At 39.2% G+C, this 18,374-nt stretch overlaps 1 protein-coding gene across 2 annotated transcripts in view; it reads right to left on the reverse strand.

Moving 5' to 3' along the window:
- Positions 1-18,374, reverse strand: part of PDSS2 (decaprenyl diphosphate synthase subunit 2) — a 125,438-nt gene that overhangs the window by 16,926 nt on the left and 90,138 nt on the right. For both annotated transcript variants that reach the window (XM_061989826.1, XM_061989825.1), the window contains exons 4-6: positions 15,599-15,673; positions 5,535-5,708; positions 3,975-4,106 (exon numbers count right to left, since the gene is read on the reverse strand). In XM_061989826.1, the coding sequence (XP_061845810.1) occupies positions 3,975-4,106; positions 5,535-5,708; positions 15,599-15,673 (381 nt within the window). The remainder of the gene's footprint in view (positions 1-3,974; positions 4,107-5,534; positions 5,709-15,598; positions 15,674-18,374) is intronic.

Consider the following 18,374-nt stretch of genomic DNA (forward strand, 5'->3'; position numbering starts at 1 on the left):
CAACTTCTATCCATATTGGTTGGATATTACGGCTTCTTTACAGTCTATCTAGTAATTATATTACATATTAGAACACAACAGAAATATGTTCTTTAACAAATGATTGCCGATACGCAGACCCACACTGCAGTGGAAAATTTGCCAACGTGTTTGAGGAGGATGCTTTTGAGTTTTAGCAATATCAGAAGAGGTGTACTCAGCATGCCTCTTTCTGCATCTAAAACACACTACAAACAGTAATAATATTTTCTCATGCTCTCTTCCTCTCAAACATCCAAGTCCATGGCAGTTGTGCTTCTTCAAGCACCAGACTTATCTAATTTATTTCTAAGCCTTCTTTTCTACAACTGCACCTTTGCTTTTTTTCTTTGTTCCTCACAGCAGTTTGGCTCTTTGACTTTTATTGACCCAGATCTCAGGCACACAGATCTTTTTCCTTTTACAACAAGACTTCTGCATCTGGTTTAGCTTCCTCAAAGGTATTAAACGTGATTTGTAAAAACGCATGCACTCGATTGTCAACTAGGATAACCTTCCAGGTCTCACTGCTTGTCTGGGGAGCTCAGCCTCTGAATGACAGGGCTCTGTGCTCTCGAAGAAAAGCATCTGTTTACCAGTATATTAGACACATGAATGGCCAACACAGCTCAGCCTTACCCCTGAACACCAAAGACCACCATGTGCCACTAGTGAAGGACAGTAACACCGTTACATTCTCCATCAATAAATTAAGTGGTGGAAAATCAACTCATCTTGCCAGAAGAATGATCCCTGAATGCACTAGATAAACAAACCACAAGTGGATAGTTTAAAGCCATGCTTTTGGAGTAGGTTTTCAGGATATTTTCTAATATTGGCTTTTCTTTCTCAGATGAGGTGGCCCCTTTTAGATGTTTTAAAACCTATATGTGAGAAATGCTTGATTAAGCATTTGATAAATGCTTTTCTTCCAGCCCTGCTTCTTCTGAGAAGGCACAGAAAGATATGGTGAAAGACATATGGATTACCTTGGCCTAAATGAGATAGTCCTAGTTCCCGACATTCCTTTTTTAAGCTACAAATGCTATGAGCTAAGGTGAATTCTAAATCTGTTCTTGAGGGATTACATTTGATTTCTTCACTGAAACCTTGATCTTTTGTACATCACTGCTTAGATGTTGGAAGCCTGTTGAAGCCAGGGAATTTTGCTCTTGTCTAGCAAGAGGTATCTGTAAACAGCTAAAAGTGACCAGTTCTTCTGCCTTTTGACCCCTAGGAAATCCTATAATCCTAGATTATCTGCTAAATTTTAAGAATATAGAGCTTTCCAAAAGCTCATGGAGACTGCATTCAGCAACTACTACAACACTTTGTTTGAAGAGGATCATTCAAGCATTTCTTTGTCTGTCTACCACAGTGTTTCCTAGGAATCATTTAAGGTTGGATGGGTTGGGTTTTTGTTGGGTTTTTTTGTGTTTTCTTTTTAAAACATTTTAGGACCCTACTCCAATCCACACTTCTTTAAAAACAGACACTTGTCTACCGGGCATTTTAGTTTTAAATGTACAAAAGTGGAGGGTGTTGGTGGTGAGGTCATTGAGAACAGGAGAGACTCAGGACTTTATGGATCATTTATTCATATGAGTGCATATGTATATATATAACATATTTATATATCTCCATGTATAGGTATGGACATGTACACATACCTATATATTTTTTTCGTCCTATGGCAGGACTTCTTCCTACATATAACCCAAGTCCCTTTCAAGGTAGCCTCTAAATTTCATCCAAATCAGAACCTAATCTTCTCAAAACACATTTTTTTAGCACTGATGCAACCCTCTACACCTGGATATCTGAAACGTTTTGCTCTTTCCAAATGAAGAGACAGGAGGCTTTTAAAAGGTCTTCAAGCTCAGCAGCAGAAAGGTGCACATGGCTATCTCCACTCATAGGCTGCCTTGGGAAGGGCAACTGTGTCTGGACCTCTAACAAGAGAACTGTGGTGAGACAATCACACAAGTTCTGAGCACTCCACAGAAGTTCAGGCATCCCTTGTGACCTCTCTGATGACTGCTTTCATCTAAGACATGCATGACAGGCACTGAGTCCAGCCACACACTGTGGAGGCTACTAGGTGCGGTGAGGCTCTCTAACTTCACTTTCTTGATCTCCAAGACCTTCTTGCAGGAGGAGGAAGCTGCCAAGGGTAGATGCTGCCTTTACTCCATCATATGAATGTTTATATGGGCAAACAATCAAAGGAGAAAGCCAGATTACTCAGCAAGTAATTAGAGGTCCGTAGCATGATTTCCATATGTCTAGTCATAAACTCAGCTACTAAGAAAAATTCTGCCTGAGAGGGGCTGAGAGCACCATGTGTGCTTTGCCTATTTAATGCACACAAATGACACTGCACAAGAGGGTGGCTTCTGAGCATTATCAGTACTGCCAACATAAGAAAATCTCTTGTGTGAGTACTTGGCCTATGCTGAACACCACACAGTGAATGTGACTATGGATGGTTTCTCAAAGAGCTTGCACTTAATGAAAAGGCAATTTTCCTCTAAATCCACACAAGCCAAGAAAAGCTCCTGGATGAGGTGTTCCACTTTGCATCAAGCTAGCTGTTAGTTGACACTTCTGCATAGTGCATATCACTTTCCCCTCCCCCAGCTGCCTTCAGAGAGCGCTGCTTCATTGTTTCTATAATGCCCCTTTTTGGTACAAGAATTAGAAAGTAGACAGACGGCACTCCTGGAGTCCTGCAACCTCCTCTAGATTCTGCAGATGGGAAATTGTTTCAAAGCCTTCATACAGTGTTCTATGGTAATACTACTATTCTCCAACTGCAGCCATCCAAAGCTATTTACATTCAAGTCACATACGAGCCTTGTGTTGAGACTGTAGAATTCCAAAATTCCTCACCACACATTATGAACTACCAGCCACTAATTTCAAAATGACAAAAGGTTTCCTTTACTTTTAGATCCCCCAACTCCATATTGCTGTAAGGTTGTGGATTTTGAATATACTTTGCAATATTTCACTGCTGAAGAGAACACGCCTCTCGCTTGTGGTATGTGAAGGCAGGATCCAACCTGACCATCACGAATGCAGACCTACGCAGAGGCTCAGACTCCACAGCCTTCCACTCAGTCCTGCTTTCAAATCAGCAAAGAAAGGAGCCAGCAGCAAACACATCTTGAATGAACATGCTTGCACAGAGCTAGCTTCTTACTGAAGGCAGCAGTCTTTCTACTGAAAAATCCATGTAACAAATGCAGTAATTTCCAAATGGTAGTCACTACCACTGTTTAGACAGACAAAACATGTCCAACTGATTCAGAAACTCAATGGAATGCCTCATTTTTGGCCATTTTGGTGTTTTCCTTTCCTGCTGTCTTCTACAGTTACCTCTTTGTGTGTCAACAACACCCAGGAAGCTATCTTACTCTTTTTGTCTTTCTCATCTCAGTTACAGGAAAAGAACAGCTGAATTAAAAGAACGACCAGCTAGATCTCACAAATATTTTGAAGTGGTTAGGAATCTGCGTCCCCTGGGTCTTCCCTCCCCCATCCAAAATTACTGCTCCCAGAGTCAGGTTGGCAGAAGAAAATGTGTGCCTTTCAGCCACTGTAATGCAAAGTTCCCTGCTTTAAGCTGCCAGTGAAAATAGCTTTAAATTAAGATGTGGGACTGCATAAGTAGCACAGAGGGAAAGAAAGCACAGGGGGAAGCTGGTCCAAACAACTGGATTCGCTTGTTACATTGACACACAGAGTTTTGGCAGAGCTTGAGATCCACCTCCCTAGATTTTCCCCTCTTGAAAGCATGAAAGACAGAGGTGTTAACTATCAGAGAGCAGAGTTAACCTCTGTGTTCTCTTGTCCATTGTTAGTTTCTAAGTTTTTCTGCAGATTGAAAGTATAGATAGGAAGAGAGAGACAAATGGTAAAACTAGGAAATTTTGAACAATGCTTTCATTTACCTCTCTGATCTGTTTAATCCATGCCTCCCTTCCAAGGAATTCCTGGTGGAGGACTGCGGGAGCAGAATTCAAACTGAAGGCCATGCTGTCACTAGAACTTTCTTTAACAAACGGCTGAAGGTCTGAATGTAGCTGAAAGAGAAGAGCATCTTTCCTCAGTTCCCAGGAACAGTCTACATGTCTCCACTCACTCACCAAACCAAGATCCATATCCTGATTCTACACCTATTCACCACTTTCTGCTTTGACACTTGCACTTTGGAGCACTTTTTCAAGTTTGGAGGAGAGATAGGAAGATGGTGAAAGCATTTCAGGGGCGGAAAGTTGTGGCAAAGAGAAGCATGTGGAGAATCTGCAAAGAAATGGGTAAAAGACAGCTTGCAGAGATGGGCAAGTGATGGGACATAGCCAGGTAGGAGATTTTTGAGTGGTACGAAACAGAAAAAATACAAAGGAAAGAACAATTCAGTCTTTGGTGGGAAGAACATCAGTTTTTAATCTGTGAAGAGTAATATATTCTACTTTTCAGTACCTGAGGAAGCTGATGCAATGTGTGCCCTTCTGACAAAGGAAACTTTACATAGCTAGTGGCTTGTTATGAAAATTATGGAATCCTTTATACACAAATGTATGCCAATGGTGGACACATTATATTAAAGAACACACAAAATATTAAGACCATTTTCTGCACTAGAAGCAATTTCCCAGTAGAGCCGTAATAGCATAGTGGCACTAATAATAGCATATAGTGGCACTTATATACAGCAGCAGTACAGCTGTACTTTATAAAAACCACCTCCGTCTCCTGGAGGAACCAGAAACTGTCTAAATCAACTCAGCTGATAGAAGATAGGAGGTTTGTCTGCCTATCTCAAGCTTCACCTACACTTGCAGGCAGTGCAATACAGTAGGAGCAGATCTTTAGGGCAAAACGAGTGGCAAGGGTGTTAGCTCCACACTGTGTGTTTTCCTTTGGACTAACTCTAGCTGTAGACTGAAAGACTTCTAACGGAGTCCTCTGGGAAATCTTACTGCTGCAGAGGTGTAGGCTGCTCCTGTCTGTACCTGGCGACCTCTCTGTTTACCCTCCAGGTACCTCTTCTAGAAGTTACCTCCACAGCAGATTATTCAGAAGGGAACATATTCAGGTCCTTCAGCCACTACAGCTCATGTGATGCTGCAGGCAGTTGAGCCTCTCTATACAAATCTATATATGGCAGTAGCTAAGATGCAACACATGCATCCTCCAGCAACTCCTGCTACAGGGACAGTGGCTTTAGGAAGAACACAGGAACAGAAAAGGTAAAGTTTTAAGCTGCTACAGAAAGACGTGCTGGAGGGATGTTATAACAAATCCTTCAATGAAAAAAGTTATATTGCCAGGAGTGTGATTTTGCCAGTTCATAAGCACTGTTTCTGCAAACATCTTCACACCAGGCAGCAGTCGAATCTCTCAACGTCACTGACCTTTTGGCAAAAGACTACAGCATAATGGCAGTATACGACAGAGCTCAGAGCAATGTATCTTACAAGATCCCAGAATGAAAGGAAAAGGCGTACCTTATGACTCATAGACATGTGCTTTCCATACTGAAATGCCATGTCTTGAATCTCAGTGCTGTGCTTCGCCAGCTCCATTGCAGCCTGGCAGCTCTTTGCCAGTAAGGCACTATGTGACAAGAAAACCTGCTCCTTCCACGTAGATATCCCGATATCATCTGTAAGACAATTCTCCTGAAAATGAAACAAAGGCTTGTATGAAAACGTAAGAACTGGAGCTGGGTGACCTCACAGAAGTTAGCAGTGTGGCACAGGGTAACGTGACACATGGTGAGTAACAGAACTCTGGGTGAAAGAATGATAAATAAAGGCATTCTTTTGGGGATGAAGAAGGAAAAGTATCAGAATAAATACACATCATTCTAATTTTCTGCTCAAAAAGACCAATGTAAAATACATGAAGCTGTCAGCAGATTCAACATAGATCCTTTCCTTAATGGTTTTACCATTACACTGAACATTAACAACCAACTATATTCCTCGTGAGGGACTGAGAGAGGGAAAAAAAAGTAAAAAAGACTGCCCCCCACCATCCCCCCCGTCGAGTACATCTGTACTTCAGTCTCTTGCCAGTCACCAGGAACCAATAATCTCAAACAAACTTGAGAAGTCCCTACAACTCCTCCTTTATAGTCAAGAAAAGAAAAATTAATTACAATAGTTATTAAAAATCGTTACAGAACTACACTGGAAAAATGAAGGGCTATGATGGAGGACTTGTATCTCTTCCACTCCCATATTAAGGACAAGGAGTCACTGAAAGTATTAAAAAAAAAAAAAAGCTGTGATTTAGAAATGTCAGGTATTAACTTTCTCAGGGGACTGACAAAGATCTCTGTGATGCCTCTAGTGAACTTTATCACCTTGACTGTAAGGTCAGAAATGCTCAATGCTTCTCAAAATCCTTTGTATGCAAAATATTCATTTTTTACTTTCAAATAGTGTTTTAATCAACATAAATCCAATCATTCCCCTTTCCTCACCCTGAATGAAAATTCAACTGCAGCTCCTTTAGCTCCAAGGTGTTAATATGCCACTATTTTACTAACAGGTCTTCAAAGCTAGACATGACTTGTATTCTTTCTGACATACACATTACTGTCACACCTTTAAGCACCCTTTAAAGAAAGGAGAAAAACAAAACCAGAAAATATCACACTTGTTTTGCTTAGAAAAAATCCCAAATCTGTAATGAGAAGCTACAGAAAAAAAAAAAAAAATCAAGTATAAAAAGTGTGTAATTTCTCAGTTCAGTCAAATCTGTAGCGTTCTTTAACAGAGTAATATAAAAAACTTCTTATATAACAAGTCTTTTCCCCCAAAGTGACGTCAATTAAATTACTTAGAAATGAGCAAGAAGTAATTCTGTGTGACCCTATAGTTTTCTAGCAAGGTATTATCTGTCATGAAATCGGTAACAAATGAAATAGAATCCATCCGTTCAGCTCTAATTTTCCTCCCTTATGGATATCACCCAGAAGTGCTGTGTTACAAGGGAAAGGATAATTTGAGACTAATGGAAAAAGTAGGAGAATTCTGCAATGCTGAGTAACACAGAGCTGTATCAAAATGCCTTTGCTTTCAGACATACTATTAACTTATACAAGGAAAGCGAAGAACAGAGAAACCACATGTTTGCTGTTATGTGTATGATAACTTACTAAGTCAAACCTAAACTTTCCTCATGTTTCATTTTACCAAAGTATTTTTGTTTTAATACCTTAACTCAGCCCAGAGAATGTGCAAATTCCCACGACTGGCAAAATGTCAAAATGAGCATTTAGTTCAAGTAGTTTCTTATATATCAAGCATTTTTTTTCCCACTCAGATATAGATCAATTTATTTTAAATTTAAAATCAGGAGCTCTTGGAAGACACAACACAATCTTTTCCTTAACAACCAATCTGCTCAGTGAAAAAAACAGTATTTACTAAAATCTGATGGATGATACTGGAAATTGGCAGTGATTCTTATAATTATTTGTTTTAAAGCCAACCAAGACAAAAATAGTCTAGAAAGGTATCCTGAAACAATTTATGAAGTTAAGCGTCTTTCAGAAGACCCTGTTGATATGGTTTGTTTACTAGAGCCTTTGAGCAGTAACAGAAATGCAGACATTATCAAATGTCAGCTTCAGGAACTTAAGAAGTTTAAATATTCATTGCAGCTCAACCTATATAAGGAAATTAATTCTGTGATTTGTTATAAAAATATATTCCTTTTAAACTAGTTTCGACATCATCACAGGATTGAAAATGATGGTTCAAGTTGCTGTCCACTATACAAACATTATGTAGGAGACTAGAGCATCGAAACTGCAAATCTAACATCAAATAATAAGACAAAAATTTGAGACACATTTGAAGATATGGTATTGAAATCTTAAAAATGTAAGTATTGTGAAGCTCTGGGTTACAGAAAGAATCCAGTTAGGATTCTTTAAAGGCAATTCTTTCCCAATGCACAAGAAAGGAAGAAAAGGAGGTAGGAGGCTTCCATGGATGAGCAAGGATGTGCTAGGATAACTCAGGCAGAAAGCAGCCATCTATGAGAGGTGGAAACAGGGGCTGGCTTCTTGAGAAGAGTATAGGAACATTGCCAGGGCATGCAGGGGTGCAACTAGGAAGGCTAGAGCCCTTCTAGAATTAAATTTAGCCAGGGATGTAAAGGACAGCAATAAGGCATTTTTCAAGTACATCGGCAGCAGAAGGATGGCGAGGGGTAATGTGGGCCTGCTGCTAAATGCTGAGGGTGCCCTGGTGTCTGAGGATGCAGAAAAAGCTTAAGTACTGAATGCCTTCTTTGCTTCAGTCTTTACGGCCAAGGCCAGCCCTCGGGATGCCCAGTCCAGCACGGATAACAGGATGGCCAGGACAGTAGAGGACTTGCCCTGGGTGGAAGAGGTTAAAGACTTGCTGGCCAAGCTTAAGGCTCATAAGTCAATGGGTCCGGATGGGATGCATCCTAGAGTGCTGAGAGAGCTGGCTGATGTGATTGCTAAGCCTCTCTCCATAATTTTTGAACAAGCATGGAGGACAGATGAGGTGCCTGAGGACTGGAGAAAGGCCAATGTCACGCCAGTCTTCAAAAAGGGCAGGAAGGATGACCCAGGAAACTACAGGCTAGTCAGCCTCACCTCCATCCCTGGAAAGGTGATGGAACAACTCATCCTGAATGTTATCATTGAACATATGAAGGATAAGATGGTTATCAGGAGGAGTCAACATGGATTCACCAAGGGGAAATCCTGTTTGACCAACCTGATAGCCTTCTATGAGTGCATAACCGGCTGGCTAGATGAGGGGAGAGCAGTGGATGTCATCTACCTTGACTTCAGCAAGGCTTTTGACACTGTCTCCCATAATATCCTCATCCGAAAGCTCAGACAGTGTGGACTGGATGAGTGGACAGTGAGATGGATCGAGAGCTGGCTGAGTGACAGAGCCCAGAGGGTGGCATCTTTCATATGAGGAAAGGCTGTGGGAACTGGGGCTGTTTAGAAAAGAGGAGGCTGAGGGGAGATCTTATTAACATTTACAAATATCTAAATGGTGTATGTCAGAAGGCTGGGGCATCCCTTTTTTTCTATTCTAGCTAGCAACAGGACAAGGGGTAATGGGGTGAAGCTGGAACACAAAAAGTTCCATTTAAATATAAAAAAAACCCTATTTCACTGTGAGGGAGCCCTGGCACAGGCTGCCCAGAGGGGTGGTGGAGTCTCCTTCCTTGGAGGTCTTCAAGACCTGCCTGGACATGTTCCTATGCGACCTGATCTAGGTGAACCTGCTTCTGCAGGGGGGTTGGACTAGATAATCTCTAAAGGTCCCTTCCAACCCTACCATTCTATGATTCTATAGCTGATTTTAATCATAGAACACCTTATGACCACATACCCGTAGAGTTTTTGCTGCTTAAGAAGGAAAAAAAAAACCTTTCAGGAATTTTTTCAAAAAATCCAACCACCATTTTCCCCCAAGCTTAACTCTCATGTTATTTGTAAACTGTCCACCAACCACACTGCATTCTCACAACAAGGGTATTTATCACAAGACCTAAACACTGTTTTAAAACATCAAGGGGAAAATGTAACTAGTTCTAGACTGCAAAGTCTGTGAAATCTGACATCATGACAGCTCTTATTTTCAGAGAAATTTTCACTCTTTTGTTAAGATTTGTTTTGTTTTGACAGCAGTGGATGTGTCAGCAAAGGGTAAAATACAAAAGCGGACATTAGCTGGCCCAGAAGACTCCCAGCAGCCTTTCATATAAAAGCCTTTTAAAATTCAAATTAATTCTAGCTGTAGGTGACAGTGCTCAGACATTTGATTAACTAATGCCTATGTAATGACCTTGTTCCTAAGTTCTGTCACCAGAAATGGGTCCAGATCACAAGCATCCCTGACGCTGTCTGGAAACTGGATCACCATCCTTGGAAGAACCCAGTCAACTCCAGATACAGTTTGGATAATGAGAATACAATGGAAAACACCCAGATCCAGCTCCACCAATCATAATTTCTTATGGGAAATTAAGAACAGATGAGGGTGCTCCCATTTAACTAATGGCAAGGTCAGTTACTGTGTTGTTAGAAAGAAGTTGTGTAATTGAGATTTTTTTTGTTAAGCTACTTCCATAATTTAGATTGGGTTTGAAATAAACACCTTGGGCAACAGGAAACAAAAAATCTTTTTGAAAATGTAGTTGCTGGAGAAAATACACAATTACAACCATCTGGAAGGGTAGATCTTAGTGATGGTAACAAAGATCCCCAGTATAAAAGCGGCACTTAAAATATCTCAGTTTGATTTGTCACACCAAAGATGTTTATATGCAGTTCAGATGAAAATGCATTAAGGAAAACATGAATGAAAATTGTCTCTTAAAAGTGCACAAAACTATTTGTAAAAACAGGAAGGAGTGGAAATCAGAGACTTTTCAATGTAAAACTTCAGCTATAGTTGGTAAAGGAGTCCTTATTTTATTTCCATATGATAGCAGCTCACTCTTAGCCATCTACTGTTGCACAAAATTACCAAAGTATCTGAACCAATTACATGGAACTTCAGTTCTTCATGAGCAAATAATCCACAGAAAAATTTTATAATAAAATTTTAAGGTTTTAAATTAGATAGTTAAAGAACTGCTCTTCTACGTAACTAAAATTCCATGCAACTATGAATCTCTCTAGCAGTAGCAAGACCCTGCAAAACATTTTGCACATGGTTCACATAATCTTTCAACAGATGTCTTCCTGCTTGTTGAACATGACAAGGTGTGTTTTATCGGACTATTAATATATGTCCTAACTGCTCTTGGAGGAACAAAGGTGTCTGCAAACAGGCCAATAAAGCATGCCACCAACTACATAATACTTTTATTGTGACACTGTAAAAAACAGCACCAAGAAAAAAAAAAAGGTTTTTTTTAAAAAAAAGTTTGAAAACTTACAATAAATTTAAATACCTCTCCACATCTGTTACTTTTAAATCTCTCTGGAAAAGCTTAGTATTTAAAAGAATAAAAGCAGTAAACAAATAGCATTGGCCTTCTTTCTAGTTATGCTTTTTTTTCCCCCTCTGACACATTTAAGCATTCTTTTCACAGATGCTCTTTACTCAAATTCCACATTGTATCCTTCTCTTTTATTTTGCAACAGAAACATTTGCTTAAAAACCCAAACAACTGAAAGCTCTGACTCTTGACTGTTGCCCTGATAAAGGTGGTTTACATGACTCAAAATACATTTCATTTTCCTCCTACTGTGAAATTTACAAGCAAATCCTTTACTTACAGCATAGACCCATAGCAGCCCAGTTGATGGGTATGTGCAGTATTCCAAAACATTACTCCACAAAGCAGGACTGGTGACCAAACGTCAACGAATCAGTATAACTCACTGTGTGTAGTCTGTGCTTTACCAGAAAATAAACTTATTTCCATCAAAAAAACCCTACATTGGTCTAAACCAAATACCCATTAATTCACTGTTTGGTATACTGAATCATGGAATGGTAGGGTTAGAAGGGACCTTTAGAGATCATCTAGTCCAACCCCCCTGCAGAAGCAGGTTCACCTAGATCAGGTCGCAGAGGAACATGTTCAAGCAGGTCTTGAAGACCTCCAAGGAAGGAGATTCCACACCCTCCCTGAGCAGCCTGTACCAGGGCTCCCTCACCTGAACAGTGAAATAGTTTCTTCTTATGTTTAAATGGAACTTTTTGTGTTCCAACGTCATCCCATTCCCCCTTGTCCTGTTGCTAGGTACTATAGAAAAAAAGGGATGTCCCAAACTCCTGACACTTACCATTTAGGTATCTGTAAATATTAAAAAGATCCCCCCTCAGTCTTCTCTTTTCTAGACTAATGAGTGCTTGCCACTATTTATTTTTTTAAAAAGTGTTTTACATACTAGTTATGCACAATTTTCAGACAATTGCATCAAAAATTTAAAAAAAAAAAAAAATCTAAGAGTTCTCCTAGACATCAGTGGAACATGTTGGAAATGGTTGTTGGTCTTGTCTTACATAACAGTACCATTCTGACCCTAAAAATTAGTTTTGGTCATGCACGTTTAGCATCAGCTAGATATTTTGGAGATGAGGAAAAAAAAACAAACAACAAAGGAGTTTCCCAGGAAAGTCCCTAATACCTTAAGAATGCAAGAATGGTCTCGCAGGTAAAGCACAAGAGCCACCACACTCAAGTTCTGCCCTTGATTCTGCTGTTTGACCTTGAGATTCCTTATACCTCTTGTTCCTGTTTAGTGTACTGACAGGGATGCTAAAGCCCTCTTTCTTGATATTTGTTAAATTATCTGGCATATTAAGACAGAAGGTTTCTAAAAGTCTGACAGTATTCTGTGAGTTAGCAAACATTTTAGAAGCCTTCAGTCTCCTAAAGGTGGGAAACAGAGAGTCAGTGAAATGCTTTTTTCCTATCAAAAACAGATACAACCATGACTGAAGGCCAGATTAGACAATTTCCATCTTTGCACTCACTAAGGCTCAAATTTCTACTCTCAAATTAGACCTAGATTTAGGAATGACAGACAGGAAATGGGGAGAATGTCCTTCAATCACAGATTTTTAGTTTTAGAGGGGATTTAGCACACAAAGCTGCGAAGGTTTATCACATCACATCTTTCTGCTCTAGTTTACAGTCCAAAACTCTAGCTAAATATCACTAATGCAATGTCTTAAACCACAGCAGCTATTTGGTACTTTGAACACGACTGGCAGCCCAATCTTTAGACTGTCTTTGGAAACAAAGCCTACACTTTATAGTTTGGATTGTCACTTCAAATGAAGATGAAAAGTGAAATATCTTTATTTATACCCATTTCACACAAATCTAATGACTCACTATGCAGACGAGATGAAGAATGACCAAACAGAATGTACTTAAAATGGGATGGCTGTAGGGTTGCACATGGTTTTACAATGAAATAAAAGCAGTAATGAGAGTTGTCACATAATTAAGTTCATCATATGTCTTCAGGAAAAAATAAGGTCAGTCTTGTTAGGTCAAATGATTCTTTCAAAAATGATTCTACTTCAAAAGGAAAAAAAAGTGAGAAGATATTCTTCTGCTTTTGCAAATTTAAGACATTCCCAACAATAAAAACATTACTACTAACATCCCTCTGCCCTACTCTTAAAAAGAAATGAAGTTTGACATTTGAGATTTAGTCATGGAATAGATTAAAGCATTTGTCTTATGCCTAGGAAATGTAGTTTGCATTTTTGTTTCAGTTAAACTGCAATTAAGGATGGAGGGAAAATGCACAAATGATACAAATAAGACAGATCAATAATCAACCTAGTTCATTTGGCAACCTTAGCTGAAGAGATGTTCAGGACATGAATGGGACACTGCCTCAGTGCAAGGAAAGTAGCAGGGATATGTCTCACAGACAACATAGAACCAAACTTCTCAAGTCGAGAGGACTTAAAACAAAAATCATTAAAGTAGATCCCACACTTATTTGTTCTAGGTGTCATCAGAAGCCATGCACTATCCACTATAAAGAATAAACTTCAGACACTGTCAGGTAAATATCAGTATCTGTTACTAATTGTGTTTGTCAATTGAGTTAACTGGGCTCCTCCTAAGAAAGGTACACTGTACTTTCAACTTCTCTTAAGACAGAAAAGGCACTGAAACAAAACAAGTCTTTGCTATTTGTAATTGGGCCAGGGCAGGGTAAACACGATGCAGCTGTGCTCAGTTATCTCACACTTCCCTTGCAATCTACACATATGGAGTGCTTCAGTAATGCACACTGAAAATAAACAGAAGAAGCAAAAACAGAAGAAGATTAAGACCTTCTGCAGTGGCAAGAACCCAAAAGACTCTGCAACATTTCTCAGGTATACAGCGGCCATGGTTAAAATAGAATGCCATTTCATTGTCAAGATGACCTTGTAGAGCTTTACTTCTACAAACAAAAGAGCAGTTGTTTTTTTAAAACATGATGTATCTGTGATCTACTTGTATTTAGAAACCTGCCTGAATATGTACAATAAAATTTTAAACATTCTTTGCAAAACTCTCAAAGACATCATCTATTTTAACAAAGAAGCCTGAGCACAGTGCTTGGGAGCAACCCTGAAGGCTGAAGGCTATTTACCCACCACAGGTTAAACACAGCAGGTGCCAAGTTCCCACCATCGCCCTGCTGCCAGGCTTACACCCAGGGCCCCTCCTGAGAGGTACCAGAGGACGCTCTGGGCATGTTGCCTCTGCACGCAGCCATGCGGCCTGGTGAGCCTGTGGCCCGAGGCATCTCTCCAGCCTGACATTGCTGCTTTCCTGCTAGAGGCTCTCACCTCCTCTGAGGGAAGAGCTCAGCTCATCAGTATGATCGCTTTCTACCTAACTGGCTTCAGTCAAAATGAGAGCAGTAAGCTTAAATAAGGTTAGTTTTAGGGACATGTCCTTGCTGCAGCAGAGCAGGAGGGATAGACTCTGAGCAGGGGAGTAGCTGGGTGTAGCAGCACCCCCTGGGCCCAGGTGCTGTTACCTGATGGCACTGTTTGCTTGCCCACCATGGTTTGGCTGCTGGGAAGCCATCAGTGCAGGTATCTACTGTAGCAGTAACCCATGTGATCAGGGCTTCCACTAAGGTATTAATTTCACTACATACTACAACACAACAATAGTAAATCAGAGCTGCAATCTGAATACACTACAAACCTATTAATTAATACATTTCTGCAATCTTCAAGTGATTTCACCTACTGAATGTTACGATTCAGGTCTCTGAGGCAAACTAGGCACGTGAGACAACATCATAGTCATAGCAAGTGAAAGACTTTTTTTTGCTCCAACACTTTGCCCGAGCAAGCCTACTTCAAGAAATGTCTATACAAGTTTCCTTAAATATTGTAGTCAATAACAAAATTACCTAGATTTAATTTGATCAATTTTCATGACAGTTCTTGCTAAACGTTAACACTGTACATCCGTAATTGCCCTTGATGAAATATAAGACCATTTGGTGTGAAACGCTGGCAGCTGCTATCTTTGCCCATGCCGATTCCTGCTATGTGTGCATGGTCACTTTCGGTGGAGGAGTCCAGTGCTACACTCCTACCGCTTCAGAAGAAATCTCATTTTTATATCATCAAAAGAAGATACTATCAGAAGAAGAAAGGAGTTGATATAAGTTTGTGGTGAAGCATTTTGAAAATATCTTTGGGCATGGAAGTAAGAGATTTAACATGAAAATATTAACGCAGTTGACAACATTGTAATAAATACCTATAACACAACCTTGACTAGAAACTTCTGGAAGCGTTTGGAAAGCCCATATAAGACATGCCTAGAGCTCCTGGTAATGACACATGATATTATTTTATTGAGCATGCCTAGAAATAAAATAGTCCCTCCTTGAGCATTTCTAGAAACTTCCATCAGAGCTCACAGGTATCATAATGTTACTGCTGAAACACACTAGGACTGCACAGCTAATTCTCTTCCCCTGTCTCCCTCCTCCTTTTAAACAGATGAGAAAGTCATCATATTTAATGGAGTCACATATTAATATAACTAAACATCTTACCTCAGATGATTTTGAGTTTTCATAATATATACCTTGAACTAAATCACCAATAGCACTTGAAATGAGTTCCACAACCTGTAAAAGAAAAGAAGAAAAAGTCTTATACCTTTAATTACAACCAAAAGTTACTCACAAAGCTACTGTCAGATTTCCAGAGAGTTAAAGTCATAGATTTCCTTGCAGAAAGGTGGTTCTGAAACACCACAAGATTTACTGGGATATATTCTGCACAAGCATAATCCTCTCTCTCTGCTAAAACCTCTACTACAGTAACTCTTCTATCTATCTAAGTTTTAAGTTAATATAAATGAAAAACAAGACCTTTTTTTTTTTTCCTAAAGTGTGAACTATGGAGTGTATTCTCACAAGGACGTTCACAGAACTAACAAATCCCAGTTCATGAATATGAGACAGTACCTCATCTGGGCTTTGTTTTGTTTTGTTTTTACCCTGCCAAGTAAATACTTCACAATACCTCTCATTGGGAGCTGTTAAAATTCTAATCTTCGTGGCTAATACAGAAAAGTCAGAACTCATAGAAAGGTAACCTTTCAAATGTGATCATTTGGTATTCGAGTGCCCTGGGAATGCACTGTGGATGTATTTAGTGCGTGGCCCGAGGCTCAGCTGTACCACATACACTGAAAGTCTGCAACACGGGAATGTTTAAATCAGATTTATCAATCTGTATTATCTTCAGGGTTTAGAATTTTTATTTTATTCAAGCAAAACCTAAAAATCTGAACTTGATCCAGAATGTAAAACAAGCGGTTCATGGTCTCCCTGGAACTACCATACAATTTAAAGTTGTGCACATGAACTGTCTTAATTGGAACAAAATACTCAGATTTATTGTAAAATTAAATGCAGGCATTTCAAATAAGTACACCTTTAGGCTACCCCTTTAGTTTCTCACAAAGTTTTAATTTATTGAATGTTTAATTTCCTATGCATATGAGTCTATATCTGATTCCTCTTTTTGCTTCCTAAAATTCAACATAGTTCTTATTGAATTAAAAGATTTAGTTTCAATTTTTTATCATTCTTGTAACCGTAGAAGTCAAACGATAAAACTGCTAGCAGAAAGAAAATTTAACATTTAGGTATACTTTATTTGATAATAAAATCACATTTGTATGCTGGTTCTGAGTGCTAGCAGAAAGGTGGTGTATTTTCTTTCCCCCCCTTTTTTTTTTTCAAAGTTGGTTCATATACATATTCATATACACAGAGCAAGCGCTAACTTTAGAAATGGTGCTGATTAAAAGTCATGGTTTTTCTTGCAATGCATATGGGTTAATTTGCAAGACCTATAAAAACAGCCTAAGGAAAAAAGAGGGGAAAAAAAAAAAAGAAGAAATCATATTGCCCTTTAGGAAATTCAATACCAAAGAAATACTGTAGCAGTATGAGCTGCAGAGGAACTGAAAGGACAACGATCCTACAGTGTTACCAGATGTGGTGAGTTATTTAAGTGGAGAATAGAGAAAATGAAGGGCTTTTTTTTTTTTTTCTTCCCCTCCCCACTCCCCATCCCCCCTAACCCCTCTTTTTTTAAAAGGTATCAGATAAGCCCTATTCCCAAATCCAAGAGGATTGAGTATCGCCAATAGGTCTATGAAAGTCTGTAACTAAATGCCCAGGATCAGATTGTATTACAGTTTATACAAGCAACATCCCAAGATTCTTCTGATGGCTAAGACACATAATACAGATCAATCACTCACTAAAAAATGTTATGGTTTGTGAAACTGTCTGAGCTCAGAGACTTGCACTGGTAATACGAAGAGGAATTTACAAAGACACTGAGTCCTACTCTAAATGTCAAAGTGATAGTATGAACTTTTAACAATGCATCTGGCTCTGGATAACTAGACCTTTTCCTCTCTCGTCTGAAACTCTAGAATGAGCAGGACCCTGTTTTGGGGTTTCTTTTTTCCATCTCTCCTCTCTTTTTAGTGCAACTCTACTCTCAAAGGCAATTTTAACTGACTTAAAACAATCTTGCTGAAACATTTGTGAACAATTGTACCTCTTTCTCTAATAGTTTATGAAACATCTTAGGAGAATTATACTTCCATTATTTAGAAAAATATATGTATTAAATATCATTAGGCCTTTAGTGACATATTGAACATCGTATGTTAGTGAGAACTTTTTAATATTACCCCCTTTCTTTCCAAATATCTATTTTTCTAAGGTAAATGCAAAACCATACAGATCACTACCAGAAATAAAATTCCAGTTTCAAGAGCACAGTGGGATGCTTGTATGAGGTATGTTACCTCATCAACCCTTAATCTCATCTATGAAAAGCATCTGCTGCCTAACACCAGTGGCCTGGGGTCCTGAGCACTGGGGAAAGCAACAAAAAGTGAGGAAACTAGGTAATTTTCCTCTGTATCCCAAACTGACATAGAAGAAGAAAAAATATTACAGATTCGGTAGCATTCATGCAGACAAGGATACATTGTGCAGCAATTTCATCAGAAAATGCGAAAGCAATCAACGCCCACTGTAAAATTTATTTGCTCCTGTTTTATATAAGGGGAAAACAGTGTCAGGGAACTTATTTTCCTCAAAATCATGCAGCATGTCAATGAAAACCAGAAAACAATATCCAAGTTGTCTCTATTCCCATTGGTGCCTTTCTGCCTGACCTTATTCACTTGCTGATATTTCTGAGAAGTGAGTTTGAAGAGCAGAAAAGGGAGACAAAAAAATCAACTCCCAAAAATCAAGCTCCCAACTGCTTTTCTTGTCTTCTCATTTGAAG

The sequence above is a fragment of the Colius striatus genome, chromosome 2 (genome assembly GCF_028858725.1).
Source record: "Colius striatus isolate bColStr4 chromosome 2, bColStr4.1.hap1, whole genome shotgun sequence".
NCBI classification, from domain to species: domain Eukaryota; kingdom Metazoa; phylum Chordata; class Aves; order Coliiformes; family Coliidae; genus Colius; species Colius striatus.